The 17,073-nt window shown below is 49.6% G+C and overlaps 1 protein-coding gene across 1 annotated transcript in view; it reads right to left on the reverse strand.

Annotated features, from left to right (window-relative positions):
- Positions 1–1,783: 1,783 nt before the first annotated feature.
- SPMIP6 (sperm microtubule inner protein 6) overlaps positions 1,784–17,073 on the reverse strand; it is a 33,041-nt gene continuing 17,751 nt past the window's right edge. The window contains exons 2-7 of the mRNA XM_025172967.2: positions 16,674–16,821; positions 14,685–14,797; positions 12,726–12,801; positions 10,026–10,239; positions 5,858–5,947; positions 1,784–2,362 (exon numbers count right to left, since the gene is read on the reverse strand). Coding sequence (XP_025028735.1) covers positions 2,254–2,362; positions 5,858–5,947; positions 10,026–10,239; positions 12,726–12,801; positions 14,685–14,797; positions 16,674–16,821 — 750 coding nt within the window. The 3' untranslated portion in view covers positions 1,784–2,253. The remainder of the gene's footprint in view (positions 2,363–5,857; positions 5,948–10,025; positions 10,240–12,725; positions 12,802–14,684; positions 14,798–16,673; positions 16,822–17,073) is intronic.

The raw sequence follows: 17,073 nt of genomic DNA on the forward strand, positions 1-17,073 counted from the left end.
CCTGGTGGATTTGCAGCATGAAGCAATTTTAAAAAAGAGGAACGAAACCGGTAGCCAAAGACAAGGATCGGTGAATGAAGGACGGCGAGTGCCCAGAATAAATCAGATTTAGGGACAGGCAGGAAGAATATAGTCTTAAATGGCTTGCAGAACACAACGGGCCAAATATGCCTGGGGGGGGGGGGGGAGAACCCCTTCCAAAGCATGGGGGCCACCACAGAGAAGGCCTGTTGCCTTCCCACATCCCATCATCTCATAAGAAGGGGAACTCTTAACAAGAGCAGTGTTTCTCAACCTTGGCCGCTTGAAGATGTGTGGACTTCAATTCCTAGAATTCCCCAGCCAGCATAGCTGGCTGGGGAATTCTGGGAGTTGAAGTCCACACATCTTCAAGCAGCCAAGGTTGAGAAACACTGCTGTAGACATTTGGAGCAGTTGAGCTGGTGCCTGAAGCAGCCCAGAACTACGACTTGAGAGGTGGCAGCCGACACTCGAATTGGGCCTGGAAGCCTGCTGCCATCAGTTCACCCTCCTCAACACATCTGTATCAGCTGCAACTTCTGGGTCGTCTCCAAAAGCAGTCCCACAGAAAGTGCATTACAGCAGCCCAGCCAGGGGTGATCCAGGTGGGAGTTTCTGCCTGCAGACCACTTGCACTGGCCCAAGTGGCCTCGTGACGGCGCAGGCATTAGGGAAAGGATGCTGTGCGGCTGCCCCATGACAACCACCATGGTAACTGAATGCTCCTAAAAGATGCAGCTTAGACTACAGTTTAGGAAAGGTTTCTCAGCGCTAAAGTCTGTTTCATGAACTGGGAAAGTGGAACGTCAGCAGAACAGCTTCCACCCTACAAGGTTCCTCAGCTACTTTTCATAAGCAAGAAACCGTTGCATTAAAACACACACACACACACACACACACACCCCCCAAACAGAGTACCTGGCAAACATGATCCATACGATTGAAGATTCACATAAAAAAGATGTATTTATTTATGCCCGTGGCTTGGTGTTTCCCGCAAACTGGTTCTGGGGGGGCCGAGAACTGCCTCATTACTAAATTAGCAAACACTTGACTTTTTCAACGGGGATTCAGAGTTGTGAAGGATGTTGGTATTAGGGCATAGGTGGGCGCTGCTAAGGATGTTGCTGTTAGGGTGATTTTGTAGCATTGTTGGAGGAGGAGAGATGCCTTAGTTTACGAAAGCCAAAAAATCAGAAGGCAAAACTCATGCCTGTTGATAAAATGTGTTAGGCAGAGAAGGCGTTAGTCAGACGCCTTCTGATTTATAGCCCTGTTGTTTGTTAATATCACATGCACTGTAAGAATTATCTATACTGATTTTATACACTGTTTAGATTTAGGTTTTGACTGAAGCCTAAAAGCACTTGCAATAATAAATAGGTAAGTAAATTAGTAAATAAATAAGTCCCTCTCTCCCAGGCCTAGGAAGCAGGCAAGGGCAAACCGCTTCCGAAAAACCTTGCCAAGGAAACTGCAGGGACCAGTCCAGGTGGTTACCAGGAGTCAACACTGACTCAAAGACGCACACACACACACACAAAGTAAATAGAAATACTGCCATCCTGACCAGGAGCTGTTGATTGTGTGTGTGTGCGCACGTGCATGCTCTTTTTATAATCCTGCTAGATCATTCATGACCCTGAAGCAGGTTTGACGGTGACACTGCATTGCACAGTCGGTCACATGAGTAATCCACAAACAAGCTTCCCCCCACATTTCCCCTCCACCCCCCCACTCCACCCCGCTGGGTCCTCTGAAACGCCCTTCCTTCCGTGCTGTGTTTTTAACAACCTTTTGACCAGCCTGTTCCCCCCTTCTCCTGATAGGGCATATTTTATTGTGGATTTTTAAAAAAATCAGTACTGAAATTGCAATCGTTTTATGACCTATCGTGCCTCATGTTGTGTTTGTCTATGGCTTATTTTAAAGATAAGAGGGGTTTTAAAGGAAAAAAAAGCAGTGAAAACAAACAGAGCCACACAATTCATTTTTCCAACCGTCTCTGAGCCTTAGAAACAGGGATGAAGTGGCGTTCTGGGCTAAATTCCATCTAGCCTTCATCCTGCTTTGCAAGAGGCGAAGGCAAACTTTGCTTCTCACCTTGCTAGAAAAAGGCCTGTTGCTCTGGCTGCTGGGACTTTTTTTGGGGTGGGGGGGGAGAATTCAATTCAGCCCAGGGCATAGTTCATCACCAGTGGCACTTTTTAATGGCAGTCTCTCTCGACTCTCTTAATACCAACACGGCGGAGGGGGATAAGATTCCGAAACAAATTCAGGGTGAATTATATAGCTGTCCCTCTCTGGCCCTCCGGACCTCTTAAAATGGCTTGTGTCCCACCTGCAAGGAGAGAAGGAGAGTTAGTTCACGCAGCAGAACCCACCAGGACTGCTCTGCCAAGCATCCATTGTGCCAGAGAGTCTTCCAAGGCGCCCGCCGTTCCCTGCGGATGGCTGGCAGCGCTGGACCTGCGATGCGAACAGGTGGGCAGGGGGCAGTTAGAGAAGGCGGCTGCTAGTCCTGCGAGACGCCCTTGTTTCCCCGTCTAGAAAGGACGCCGTGAACAAGCTTGCCAAGGTTAGTCATCAGGCCAGAGGAGAAAAGGGGGTATGATTTCTCCCGCTGAAACGCTTGGCTGGAGAAAAGTGAAGAATAGCCGGTGAAGGGCTGGCATTAGTGGTTCCATCCATCCCTTTCCTCACATTTCTATTTTAGTTTTTTTTTTTTTTAGATTTTTTATCCCGCCATTATTATTGTTTACAAATAACAAGGTGGCGAACGTACCTAATACTCCTTCCTCCTCCTCCTCCTCCTCTTTTCCCTACCACAACAACCCTGTGAGGTGGGCTGGGCTGGGCTGGGCTGAGAGGGAGGGACTGGCCCAAAGTCGCCCAGCCGGAACTCACCACCTCCTGCTTTTCAGCCTGGGGCCTTCACCGCTAGACCAAACGGGCTCTTTTTAAGGACAGTTTAATTAATTAATTAAGGACAATTTTAAGGACAAGTTCGTAGTTCTCATGGTTGCAGAGGATTTGCAGTGAAACTGGGTGAGCAGGAAACAGCGGGCGGCAGGAGTGAGAGGGTCTGGTGGGGAAGGGGGCCTTCCTCTGTAAATTAGGGTTGGGACTAATTTCAGAGCTGGGTTTTCAGCTTTATCCCCCCCAACTTTGGGAACCCCTTCTTTTGGCCAGGGTATTCCAGGTGGCCGCTCGGTGTCTGTGGGGATAGAATCTGAATTTTTCCAGCACGCTGCTTGAACATGTTGCTTTTGGCACTGCATCTGAACGGTTGTGTTCGACCGGTTTATTGTGCTAATATGTTCTGGGAACCCAAAGCAGGGCCCAGGGTCGGAGGGGGGGCACTGTCAAAGCACCCTCCCATCTGACCATTGTCCAACTTGTGTGGCTTCGGAAAAGTGACAACATCGCGCGGCTGGTCTAAGTTTCCAGCCCCAACATATTTGGACTGCTTTTCCTGCTGCTGAAAAGTCACAGCTATTTTGGGAACCCGTGGCTGTTTTTACCAACCTGTGTAACAGGGACAGGAGAACCTGCAATATATCTCCAAAACTTTAATGAATTGACTCTGCCGATTAATCTAGAAGAAGTTACATTTATCCCCCTACAGACCTAGTCTTGTCTGGAGTTAAACTAACTCCTTCTGTATTGTCCTCCAACATCAAGATGAAGCCCTAGAGAGGCCTGGGAAAAGAAAAAGTGGGGCCATTCTAGGAGATTCCAATTGGTTTTCTCAGTAGTTTTCAGCCTCCTCTTGCAGGGGGGCGGGAGGGGGTGGGAGTTCCTGAAGACTACTTTTATCCCTCCTGGGGAAAATGAATTTTTAAAAAGGAGGGGTGGGACTGTTTGCACAGCACTCTTAAACTGATTCCTGATGGACTTCAACTCCCAGAATTCCCCAGCCAGCTATGCTGGGTGGGGAATTCTGGGAGTTGAAGTCCACCCCTCTTCAACCTGCCGAGGTTGAGAAACACTGGGCTACAGCACATTCTTACATGTACAGCCCCTCTGCCCCCACCCCAAGGCTGACACTATATTTTACACGTGGAAATGCAGCCGCTCGACCTTTTATCAACCTGGTTCAGTGTGCACTGTAAGCCCATCCTAACCAAGTCTGTATTCTTCTACTCCCCGTGGTCTGGACAGAGGTACTTCCCTTTAGTTAACAAATGCCTTTGGATTTGTGGAATCCCCGGCGATGCCTTTAAATTAGGAAGCCTGCCGTGACATTGGAAAGGAAGCATCCCCATTCCCAAGGAAATGCAGGAGCCCTTCCAAAGTTTCCAATTTGGTCCAGATGTCCAACTGCAGGAACTCACAGAGGGAGACGTTCTGTGCCCCGAGTAGGGAAATCAGGAAGCCTTGGGAATTTACAGTAGACTTCTAATTGTTAACACCAATTAACACTTTGAAATTATGTGGCTGAAAAGGAAGGCTTTGGAGGGAAACATGCTTATGTGAAAGAGCTTCTCCATGAACCCTATAACTTTGGGGTCCTCCTGGACTCACAGCTTCTAGCAGAAGAACAGGTAGAGACCACCGCCAAGGGGCACTCAAGGTGGTCATTCATGTCCTTGTCCCCCCTCCCCCGTGCTTAATTCACCTTACATGAGGCTGCCCTTGAAGACTACCCAGGAATGCCACCTGGTGGAATATGAACAATATACTGTGGGCTTATGGGACAGTCTTGGTGTCGCCATGTAACATTTCTGCTATGGGAACTGCGTTGGCTACCAATATGATGACGACCTATAAAGCCCTATGTGGTATCTCTGAGACTTCCTATCCTGCGTAGATTCTGCCCGCCCAGTTGAAGAGCGCAGAGAAGATCAGATGAAGGCCCCACGTATGGAGAGGTGCAACAGGAGGGATCCTGAAAGTGGACCTTCTCTGTGGGGGCTCCCCTCCACTGGAACAGCTTGATCGCCCCAAGGCACGAGTGGCCCCTACTCTCATGGCCTTCTGAAAGGTCCTTAAAACTTGTTTTTTTAAAGGTGGTCTTCAGAAACTGATTAACTGAGGTTACTGGTGCAGCCAGATGAATGGCTTGATGGTCATGTTATAGAAAATGTTTTATGATTGTATTTATGGTGCTGCGTTGGAATTGGACTATTGTTGCTCTTAACGCTTAGAGTCTGTTTTTAAATGGAAGCAGTTTATCAATTTTAGAAATTAATTAAAAAATGAACTCTCAGGCGTGTCTGTCTCAGCTATGGCTTTCCTATGGTTCTGGCTGGGGGACGTCAACGTTTTAGTCACTTTGGCCATCTCTGTTTGACATATGGCTGAGTTGTTTGTTCCAACGCACTGCACTTTAGTTTAATTAACCCTGGCTGGATTTACACACTGCACTAAGCCAATTCCAAACAAATCATGTTGGGGTCTTATACTGATAGGTAATCTTAGCCATTAGTTCACGTCAGATGCTAACCCTGCCAGATGATTGTACTAGGAGTCATCCAGACTTTGACCTTATTGAACAAAAAAATGCACCCAGTAACTACCCAGGATTTCCTTTATCCTCACTGAGTTCTAGAATGAATGAATTAGAAGGGATGCTCAAGATCACCTAGTCCAGCCCCTTGCTCAGTGCAGGGATCTACTGCACCATTCCCAACAAGTGGTTGTCCAGCCTCGTCTGAAAACCTCCAGCAAGAGGAGACCACCAGGGTTGGTGGACTCCCACCTGCCTCTTTTTGATGAGGAATTCTGGATACATATCCCAGGAATGTAGGTGCCCCACCCCAACTGAGTTTTTGCTCAAACAAAACATATAAGTGGCTGTTCTCTTCTTGCACACAGGCTTGTGATTCCTTACTTAAGGTTCATATACGGGAAAGATGGCGGCAGGCTGGGCAAACGTGCACAGAGCATCATGTCCGCCTGGTGGTCGTAAAATGGGAAATTCCTGGAAGAAAAGGGGAGAGAGGGAACCATCATTAGAAGCATCACCAGACACAGCCCTGCGTCCCTCTGCGGGCTGGCGTGTTAGCGGTTCTTTTCATGCTGCCACAACAGCGTGCAAGACCAAAACGGCAGGTAGAAACAGTGAGAATTTGGAGAAAGCTATTTGGACAGGTAGGTGGTAAGAAAAGGGCAGGGTGGTTGGATCAGTCCAAGAGCCGTGGAGTCCAGGGTCCAACAGTAATCCCCATGCCCACCCCATGCAACCAAATCATGAGGCAGATATGGCCATCACCCTTTGATCGTGCTAGCTGGGAATTATGGGGGTTGAAAATCCAATAAATCTAGGCAGATCTGATTGGAGAAGGCTGCGTTTCACTCCAAGAGCCGTAACCCCAACCCTTTCTTCTTTTGTTCTTGCAGTTCCTTCTCCATAGAAATCCATCCCCTAATTGTTACATGGGAGAAGAGGGGCAGCAACTCTAACCCAAAAAGAGATTTAGTCTTTAAATGTGACAAATAAATAAATAAATAAAATAAAATAAAATACGTTCTTGCTGGCACCAGGCTAAGACCACAAACTGCAGCATAAATCAATCTCAGTGCTTCATTTAAAACCAGTAGCTTTTAAACCCTTGGGGCCACCCTTTGCTATTTTGAAGAAAGCTAAGAAGGATTAGACCAGGTTACTACTTAGATGGGAGACAAAATCCGAGGGCTATGTGCTAGATTTGGAAACAAAAATCAGTCTGGGAGCCTTATTGGCAAGAAAACTCCATGGGCGATGGGTTGACCTTGCCTGGAGGGGTCTTCCTTCTGAATGTCAAGCACATGGACAGGTGGGCAAAAGAGGAAAATGGTTGAGGTGGCAACGCAGGGAATTGTGGATTTTGTGGGGTCTGTGGTTCAAGTAGGAGTGTCCCAGGGTGTGGCCAAGAGAGTCAAGATGGCAACTCCAATGGTGCGATTGAAGCTCCCCCGGTTTTGTGGGCAACACACCTTTTGCAACTCCTGAAGCCCCTGGCTCTTGAGGCATTCCTTGGAAGCCCCGAGGGCCCTGCCCTTTCCCTGCCCATCTGGACAGATGCCCCCGCAGCGACCCTATGGCATATTCTGCTCTCCAGAGCCCTCTTGGCTGGTCACGTGGATCCACCTTGGGCTACGCCAGCGCCAACACCTCCTGCTCACCTGTTCCTCCTCTGACCAGGTGTTTGGGCAGTTGTGGGGTTGCCTTTTGTTCTACAGCGTGGAAACACTTGACCTTCCATATATGTGCTCTAAATGATAAACGTTTTTTCAAGGTTCTACGCGCCCAGCATCCCTTCTGGGTGTGGACCTGAAGCCTGGCATCCCCCTCGTTCGCACTGTCCGGGGCTGATCCTAGCCTCAGAGCTGGTTTTTAGGCAAAGCGCCAGTTCTCACCGTGACCTGGATAAGAAGACAGCCTTGCATGGGCTGGTCCAGCATGCCAAGATGGGGGAATCAGTGTTTGGGGCACCCCAACAGCTGCATGGCGGGGATGCGAACCAGCTCTGCTGAAAAGGTCTCCAAAGGCCCTCAACATCCTATTCATCTCTGAGAATCCTGCTGTGTGAGACAGCGCATATGCGCTGATGTTTCACTAGCTCTACTGTGCACATCTTTGAAGTGGGTCTGAAACCACGCTTGGCAGCAGTAGAGGTGCATTATGACTTTTGTGGGCCCTAAGCACTTTTGCCTTCATGGGCCCCCTCCCTCTATGAAAATAACAGTACAGGTAGTCCTCACTTAACAACCATTCATTTAGTGACCGTTTGAAGTTCCAACGGTGCTGAACAAAGGGACTTACAACTGGTCCTCACATTTACAACCATTGTAGCACCCCCACGGTCATGTGATCATGATCTGGGCGCTTGTCAACCAGCTTGCACTTATGATGGTTGCAGAGTCCTGGGGTCACGTGATTGCCATTTGTGACCTTCCCAATCGGCTTCCAGCAAGCAGAATCAATGGGGAAACATGTGATTCCCTTAACAGCCATGGTGATTCATTTAATGACCACTGCAAAAAAGGTCATAAAATCAGGCATGACTCGCTTAACAACTGCCCTACTTAATAACAAATTTTCCGGTCCCTATTGTGGTCGTTCAATGAGGACTACCTGTAATGAAAATTATATTTCATTTTCAGTATTATTTGGCCTGTTGATAAATGTCTATGTGACCATTTGATGGACATATTTCTCCACTGTGCCCGGATGGTGACATTCTCCAAATGTGGCCCACGTGATGGAGGTTCAGCCAAAGCTGAGTGTCCTAGGTTTTCAAATCTCACATTCCTTCCATGTTCTTTAATTCTGCATTTTATGAAATGTCCAGTTTGTCCTAGAGAACTGCTCCAGGGGTGTCTGCAGGGAGGCGACAGAAGAATTAAGGTGGTGGCCATGGCTGTGCAATCCAAGCTCCGTTTTGTACCCAAACCCCAGTTGGTGGTTCTTAGTTTGAGAGATGCATCCTTATTTGAGGGAATGGGTGTTGCTGAATCTTGTCCGCTCTCCCAAAACTAACTCACAGGATGAGACTTCTCATTCTTTCAGGCACCCGTGAGACACCTAATCCTTTTATGACCATTCTGTCAATTCCTTCCTCTAGTTTCATCCTTTGCAGGGTATCTTCCGTTTAGAAAGGCATGATACAGACTTTGGAACTGGTTTGCTAGTTAGCTTATCAGCTCTAAAATGTACTCTTTTAAGCTAATTTTTAAACTGAACCTGCATTTTTAAAGTTAAGACTAATTGCTCTGCACATAAGGAGGACAGGTTAAACACAGAGAATGCCAAGAGATTTCTCTTGCATTGGTGAAAGAATTAGCGCTTTTAATTTTAAGTTCCCATTGACATGGAAACTTTCCCCCAATGCTAAGTGCCAGTGTGTGCATGTGTATGGAGGAGGGAAAGATGACCACATTGTACAGCAGTGTTTCTCAACCTTGGTGACTTTAAGAAGAGTGGACTACAACTCCCAGAATTCCCCAGCCTGCCATGCCGGCTAGGGAATTCTGGGAGTTGAAGTCCACACATCTTAAAGTCACCAAGGTTGAGAAACACTGTTGTACAGGTTCCTGCTGGGGAAGACAGCTGAAGTCTCTTCTTTCCAAGCATTATAATCCTAATGAAATCCCCCACCCACTTAATCTTTTATTAAAAGCATTCATGGTTGCTATTTAGCAATTAAAGTGATGGGGAGGGGGGTTGACCCCTGAAGCCTTTAATTTAATTTAATTTAGCAATTAAAGTGATGGGGGGTTGACCCCTGAAGCCTTCTTTGCATCCACATGGACTTTCTCCTAAAAGCTTTGAATGTTTCAATTGGCGTTTGGAGACGGAACCCTTTGCTGCATCCCATTTTACAGAGAAACTTTTACGGAGTTTGCTTATGAAGCAGCTTATAAGATTCAGACAAATGCATTTCTCCCTTCCTCCTCCTCCTCCTCCTCCTCCTCCTCCTCCTCCTCCTCCTCCTCCTGCCCCAACCCTCAAGGACAGCCCAGTTGAGAAGAAGCTCTCATCCCAGGGACATCTGGCTATTTGAAACCAGGGCTTCAGCAGCACGGCTCTTCCCCTCCTTCCGTCAACAGAAGAACAATGCTGACCTCCACTGTTGGTGAGATCATTTTCAGGCAGTTGGAAGCATAACTCTGAAGAAAGAGGAGCAGGAGGGCTGGTGCTCTGGGCCCTTAGGAGGACCATCCAGGAAGGGCAAGAGAGAGCTTCCCCAAACAGATGGCGCTCCAACTTGGAGTCTCCACATAAAGGACTCCCTGAAGCTATGACTCTACGTGCTGGAGAGGAAGAATTCCTTCCCTTGGTCTTGCTCTAACTCCAGGGTGGGATCCTCTTTCTTTGGATAGCAAGCAGGGAACAAATTGCCTTCTGGGGCATGTCCCCAGTTATATTCTGCAGAGGGGAGGCGTTCAACGCCTTTCTACTACTCCTGCCTGCCCCGTCCTCAGGAGACCCAACCAGTCTGAGCCCCGAGCCCGCCCCCGAGAGACCCCAGGGAGGAGGTGGAGGAAGAGCGGCTGCAGAACCAAACCCTCCGAACCTTACAATCTTCTCAACTAGCTGGCTGATCTGCCTCTCGTTGGTGGGGGCACCGTCCACGTAGTAATCCATTCCACGCAAGCAGTAATGGCGTCCAGTGCAGGGGCTGTAGTACCCTTGGTAGGGCATCCTGCCTGGGATGGGGTACTGATGCCGGGTGTACGGAAGCTGTTTCCGAGACAAGCTGTTCAACATGTTAACCACGACTTCCCGTTCTGAAGAAAAGGGGTGGGGGTGGGGGTGAGAAAGAGAGGACAGCTAGATGGCAGAGCTGAGAGTTGCTCAGTCAAGGCCAACCTCAGAAAGCTCCACTTCTCAGAATGCAAAATTTGAGAACAAAATTTGCCCAACTTGCAGTGACAGCCACCGTGGGGGCTCGAGCCTTCACAACCACAACCGTTGAGTTGAGACCACAACACTCGCAATTCCCAGACAGCAGGGGAACTCTATAAAATCTGGGGAGATACAGACCCAACGTGCCAGGAGGACCTGCTTCACCATATGCACGGCCGCTTCTCCAGAGGCAGGAGGAATTCCCCCGGACGGCCTGCTGGAGAAGCTCGTGCGGCCGCTGTTGGAGAAGGAACGTTGGGCTGGATGACCGCCGGGCCTGCCTGGGGGTAGCAAAGTGGCTGCATTTGCTCCCTATTCTTCATATTTGAGCCCCCCCAAATGTCCCCGCAGGAACAGCTTAGTATAAAACAGGGAAACCCTGATGCTGCTCTGCTGTTTTACTTGCCATATGCAAAGCTGGGTGTTTTGGGGGGGGCTTTCTCCAAAAAGGGGTCACCAATGTTAAGAGAGAGGCGAACTACACATTATCGGCAGATGGAGTTGTGTTTCTGCCTTTCCTTCTGCTCTCACTAAGGCTGCTCCTCGGGGACTGAGTCTTTCTGGCTCTGGCCCCAAATCGTAGCCCCCTCCCCATCTACCCCCACATGTAAGGGGGCAGGAAAGACGGACTCCTTTCCCTGAGTTTCCTCCTTCTGCCAAAGGAGAGAGGCGGGCTTTCCTTGAACAAGGTCCAAGATTCAGCTCCTGGCTGGCTCCAATTTTCCTTGGCTGGGGATGATGGGGTTTGCAGTCCAACACATCTGTAAGGCACCAGGTTGGGAACAGATGGTGGTTTTATCTGCCGCTGTCAATTTACAGTATGTATCTTCTTTGTTAGTTCCACGGTTTTATTTTCTACTAAATATGATTTTGTAGGATCTGGCTTTGTCTTTCTAATGCAGTGATGGTTTTTATCCTGAAAAGTTGCCTTTTCACCTACAGTATTGCCTTTTCTCCAAACATGGAGCGCTACCACCAGCGGTATCTCTGGGGTGTAAAAAAAGTTGGGATGGCAGCTGTGAGCGTGTAAGCAAAGCTCCGCCCCCTTTTACGCGCATTGTGTGTGGAGACGCAAGTTAAAAAGGGGCAGGGCTTTATCTTGCAGTCGCAGTGCCCTCCTGACTTTTTTGACCTCCCCGCCATGGATGGCCCTGGCTGTCACTAGGTTAGGCTGAAGTGAATGTGTCTCTTCAGGGGAGTCTGCAGGGTGGGTCAGAGAGTCAGGGCGGCCGCTACGGCGGTGTTCTCGGCCCCTAAAAACAGGCGCGGCTTTCATCATACTGTTGTGGCTGCCATTTTTTGACCACACCCCGCAACTAACACCGGTCAGTTGCTAGACTGGCTGGTCAAGGAACATCCCGGTGCTGTCTCCGAAAAATGATGGTCTCTTTTAACCTTTAAGCATTTAGGGGAAAAGGTCCCAGCTCCTCCTGCCAAAATCCGGCATAGAACTGCAGTGAACACCCTTCGCTGCCCGCACTGAAGTCTTGTGGTAACCCTCGTGGAGCTGAAGCCCAGTCTGGTGCCAGTTTGGGTTTGTTTTAAAACCACCATGGCATGGGGAGAAAAGGGGTTAGATTAGGACTGTAGATGGATTTAACACCCAAACTCGCTCTGGATCCAGCCGGGCTCCCTTCTACCTTGAAGTGGGGATGGCAGGAGTGTCTGCGGGGTGAGTGTGTGTGTCAAAAAAGTCAAGATGGTGCGCCACCTTTTTATACGCGCAAATAGGGCAGGACTTTGATCACCTGGTCGTGGTCACCACTTTGAGGTAGACCAGACTAGGAAATCAAAGTCATGCATGCTAACCCTACTTTTATTATAAGGTTATAGTAACAGAGTCTTGCAAGTCTGAATGCACCTCCCCCCTCCCTCCCTTTATCTTCGTGAGAACTGGGGAGGGTCTTGTCTGAGACGCTTCCTCGAGTTATTTTTCTGCCCCCGAGTCAGGTTTGGTTCATCTGGCCACTGTCTTGGTTGTGGCTCTTCCTCCTGTTCCTCAAGGCTGCTCCTTCTGCCCATGACACCTTCTTGACTTTTTTGAAGCCCCTCCACAGACCCCCAGGTGATGAAAGTTCGCCCTGGGATCAAAGGAAGCGTTTCGGTTCTTCAACCCAACGGTTGAAGATATTAATTGTGCCACAAACACTTGGCACTCATCCAATAATGGATTTCTTGGGGGTTTTTTAAACAGGTCAGTTGGGTGATCCTTTTGAGGAGTGGGAGAAGGGGGGAGAGGATATCTCAGGAAGGCACCAGGGTTGCCTTTTCGCGTGCCCGGGCTGGGTTTCTGGCTGGAGGATGCAGCCCAGATGCACTGCTTGCCCTTTGCCTAGACTGGGGCCAGCGAGCATCCAGAGGGAGGTACCGTAATTGTTGAGCCGCTCAGGTTTCGGAGGGTACTCCATTGGCATCCTGCGCAGAATGGCGTCCATCCCGGCTTCCTGCAAGGCAAGTTCGTAACGGGTAAGTCTGTTTCTGGTGGGACGGACGTGTTCGGGATGGGGTGACCATTAGCTTGAGAGCATCAAGATTCCTGATGGAGCCCTGCCTTAACTCAAGTCAGTGTTGTCCAAACTTGGCCACTTTAAGATGAGTGGACTTCAACTCCTGGAATTCCCCAGCCAGCCATGCTGGCTGGGGAATTCTGGGAGTTGAAGTCCACTCATCTTAAAGTGGCCAAGTTTGGACAACACTGACTTAAGGTGTCTCAGAGCTGCCAGGCTTTGTCCCCGGTTACCTTGGAAGGAGGTTCAGGGGGTCGGCAGGGTGTGGTCAAAAAAGTCAAGGGGGGGCCGCATCGTCGCATCACACCCTGTGGACACCCCTGGGACGGGCGACGGAAAGGGATCGGTGACGGGGAAAGTGAATGTTGTGCTGGAACAATTTTCTGACTCAAGAATAGGCAGGAAATGCTTCAACTCAGCCTGGAGAAAAGCCGCCCCCTCCACCCACCGCACCACTAATTTCTCCTTACATTCCTGCTTTTATCATCGATCGCACCCCGGGAAGCCTGCCGTCGGTGCAACCGCCTCTTCCGAAACCTAATATTCAGAGGCGCCCTGCCTCTGAACACGGAGGCTCCGTCAAGTCCTCCCCGGCGAGGGCTCTTTGCACCTCAAAGCTGCCTGACCGCAGGGTTGCCGGTCTGAGTCTCGCAGCTCTTACTTCGGCTAGAAAGACGAAGAGGTGATTCCCTGTTGCGGTTTCTGCATTGCAGGTTGCAGAAGGGTCTCGGGGTACCTCAGACAAAAATATGCATGTCTATCCGCTCATACTGTCTGCAGCATAAGCTCAGGGGCGCCAAGTGCTCTTCAGAGGGGAAGTAACACTCTTTGCTGACCCCGCCGTCACTTTCAGGGTCTCCTGGGGCTGGCTGAGCAGACAAACTGGTTCCGTTCAATCGAGTCCCGGCAGAAGGTGGCCAGGCCGAGCTTCTATCAGCTGCAGGGAAATCCATTCTCTCCCCCGCCCCCTCCGCCAGCTTTCTTTTCATGCCATTTTTAAAATGGCATTTCATTAGAAATTGCATATCCCAGTCCTCAGCTGCAAGGGGTCCCAAAATAATATATAACAGCAATTAAATCAGAACCATAGAACAGAATACGATCATCCAGTAAAAGAAAACAACAACAGAAACGTTGAAAAGCAGCAGTCGGGGCAACGTAAAACTCCAAGCCTGGGAGAAAAAAGAGGGCTTTGATCCAGCGGCAAGGTAGATGCCCACCGAGGATTCACCAAGGAGCCCTCTGCCAGTTGCCCCCTCCAGCAATTTCTGCCAAGGGTTAGACAGCCAAATACCAGTCTGCTCTGTCCCCTTGACCAGTTATCGATTAGGTAAGAACAATCCTTCCCAGACTGGCATCCTTCAGACGTGTTGCATCTGCAATTCCCAGCGTGCCAACCCGTCTGGAGAATTGGTACGGATCAGGGCAGGGGCATCTGCAGGGGAGGTCCAAAAAGTCAAAATGGTGGCCCTGACTGCGTGAAGGAAGCCCCAACCTTTTTTACGTGCCTTGGGGAGACACGGCAGGAAAAAGAGATGACCAGGGCGTCAGACGTGTCCACGGCCATCAGGAAAGTCAAGATGGCAGCAAAATTGTGCAATTCAGTTTCACTCCCTTTTCATGTGCACCAGCTGTGGTGTCTCGGATGCTGCTGGACCTGACCCCAGGGCCTCCCTGGCCGGCCACCTCAGGAACCGCCAGGGTGGGGGCCGGTGGCGTGGCGCCCCCCAGAGGGATCCGATTCCACCCTCCACCCCCGGTTGCTTCTTCCTCTCTTCCCTGCCATTGGAGAAAACCAGCCCTGGCGTGGCGGGGCTTACCCTGGGGATCCGCGGAAGGTACGTGGTGTATCGGTTCCACGCTGCGCTGTTGTACGGCCCGGTCCTCCAGGTCGCGTATCTGTCGTCGCCCACAAACACCGGGTTGAATTTTTCTGTGGTTGGAAGAGAAAGGAGGGTTTTCAACGGGGGGGGGGAAGCAGGACACCCCAAGCGGGAGGGAACGACTGGGGTGGCACCCGGGGTTGAGGGGCGGGGTGAGGAAGATGCCCGTGACTCTTCCTAGCTGGGTCAAGAAGAGGTATACAAAGTGTCTGGACGAGGATGCGGAGCTTGGCGTGACGGGGAGCGTTAGCCCCCAGATATGCTGGGACGGTGTGGGGCTGGAGGAACCACCCCCTGACAACGTCTGGAAGAAACAGAGAGGCAAAGTCCATCTCAAGGACCATCCATTTTGTGATGGATGAGTGCATTTTCCATGCCTGTAGAGAAGGGTGAAAAAGCACATGCGGAGGTTGGAAGAGAGCTGGGCTAGTCTATGATGGCAAAAAATCAGAGTCTGGTAGCGTCTTTTGAGACTAGCGTGCTTTATTAAAAGGCCCAGGCTTTTGTGAGCTGCAGTTCACCTCATCAGGTGCGTACGCATTTTCAATAGCATTTCTTATTTGGAAAAGGTACTACCGAGCCCACCCATATCAAGGCCAGCACACTGGTGACTTTGGCTGATTCTTAAAAGCTAAGCAGGATTAATACTTGGATGGGAGACCACCCAGGGATCCCAGGGTTATTGGAAAGGCCTTGCGAAATAATAATGCAAAAAATTTCTTGGAAGAAGTTGAGGGCAACCTATTTCTTTAATGCCACCAGCTGGTCATCACTACGTGGATATAGTGACGCATAGAAAACACACATAAAAATCAGCCGGAGCAATGAATGCACAATTATGGCTGCCATCTTAATTTTTTTTTACCATACTTTTTTGGCCTGCCCGGACAAACTCAATTAGCAACAAAAGTAATTTCTTAGGTTTTCTTGCTTCTGCTCTTACAGCTGGCTGTAAGCCTGTTCTTTCCATCCTTTGGCTGCTAAAAGTAGGTAAAGATCGCCCCCGAATTTTTCATGACACAGGCTCTGAAATGTCAGGAGGAATAAAAACTGACGAGGACCGAATGTATGCATCACATTGCATAATGGGCATATTGAGAATTGCATGACTCAGTATTCATTAATTGGTATAATAATAGATCCTGTGTAGAGTTTGCTTCTCCTGGAACCCACCCAAATTCACTGGGGTGGCAACGCTGAGAAACGCTTTTTGTCTGTGAATTCTCAGAATGGAGGACCCCAAACATCTGGCTGGGCCAGAGAGTGCTCGGGGGGCCAGGTTTATGCCTTTTCCCTGGGACAGATTTGCCAGGAGGAATCCTTTATATATTGCTTAGGCAGCTCCGTTTCTCATTTCCTTTCTTCCAGCCCTGCTGTCCAGGCAGTGCCAGGTGGCTGGGCGCGCGCTCGCTTGTCCTTTCCTGCAATGGTTCTGACCTTGGTCATCATGAGAAATGGAAAGGATTCAGCAATTTTTGCACCGCCGGGTAAACTAGCGGAGGGTGGAGAGGCTGGCGCACCCCCTGCCATTTCTATAGGTGGAATGGGATCTTCCTGCCAGGGATGCAAATCGAGCAGGGCAGGATGAACAAGTGACACTGAGATTGGGGGCTGCAAGCGTCTCTTGGCATTTACACCAGGGTTTTTCAAACTCGGCTGCTTTAAGATGGGTGGACTTCAACTCCCAGAATTCCCTACCAGCATTGGGCCAAGATCAAACAGATTAATGGTTTAATCCGGCCATTTTGGTTTGTAAACTATGGTTAGAGTTTAGCACATTCTCGTAACCTAGCCATTTGTAGTTCTCTAATAAGCCATGGTTAAGAAAATTAAGGCTTAGTGCGACAGATGAATGCAGGCCATATCAGTGGTGTAACAGAGGTCAAAGAGGAGGAATTGAGAACAAACTTCCCAGGACCCATGTACCTTCTTCCCGGGTCACCCAATACTTGTACGGCCGGTATGCCGTTGGTTCTACTGAATTCTTGTAGGAGTATTCCTGGACCGCCCTTTTCACCATCTTCTCCAGGTGGGCTTGGTCAATCGGATGGTCCACTCTGGGCACAGTCAAGCCCTGCAGATAGGGAGGAGAGCAAGTCACTTTGTTGGGATATGGGGGAAGCCCTTGGGCAGCCTTGGATGAACCACTTCTGCCTGGACAACCTCTAGGTGAGGACCATAGACTCATAGAATTGTAGAGTTGGCGGACACAAGGATCATCTAGTCCAAACCTCTCCCGTGTGCAGGAAAACCAGTTAAACCATCCATGAGAGGTAGGGCTGTTAACTCCCTCCCTCAAGATGAAGAACCCACAACCTCCATAGGT

This window comes from Python bivittatus, unplaced genomic scaffold (assembly GCF_059951505.1).
Source record: "Python bivittatus isolate LINGU-HERP-01145 unplaced genomic scaffold, Pbiv_v1 ctg000570_np1212, whole genome shotgun sequence".
In the NCBI taxonomy this organism is placed as follows: domain Eukaryota; kingdom Metazoa; phylum Chordata; class Lepidosauria; order Squamata; family Pythonidae; genus Python; species Python bivittatus.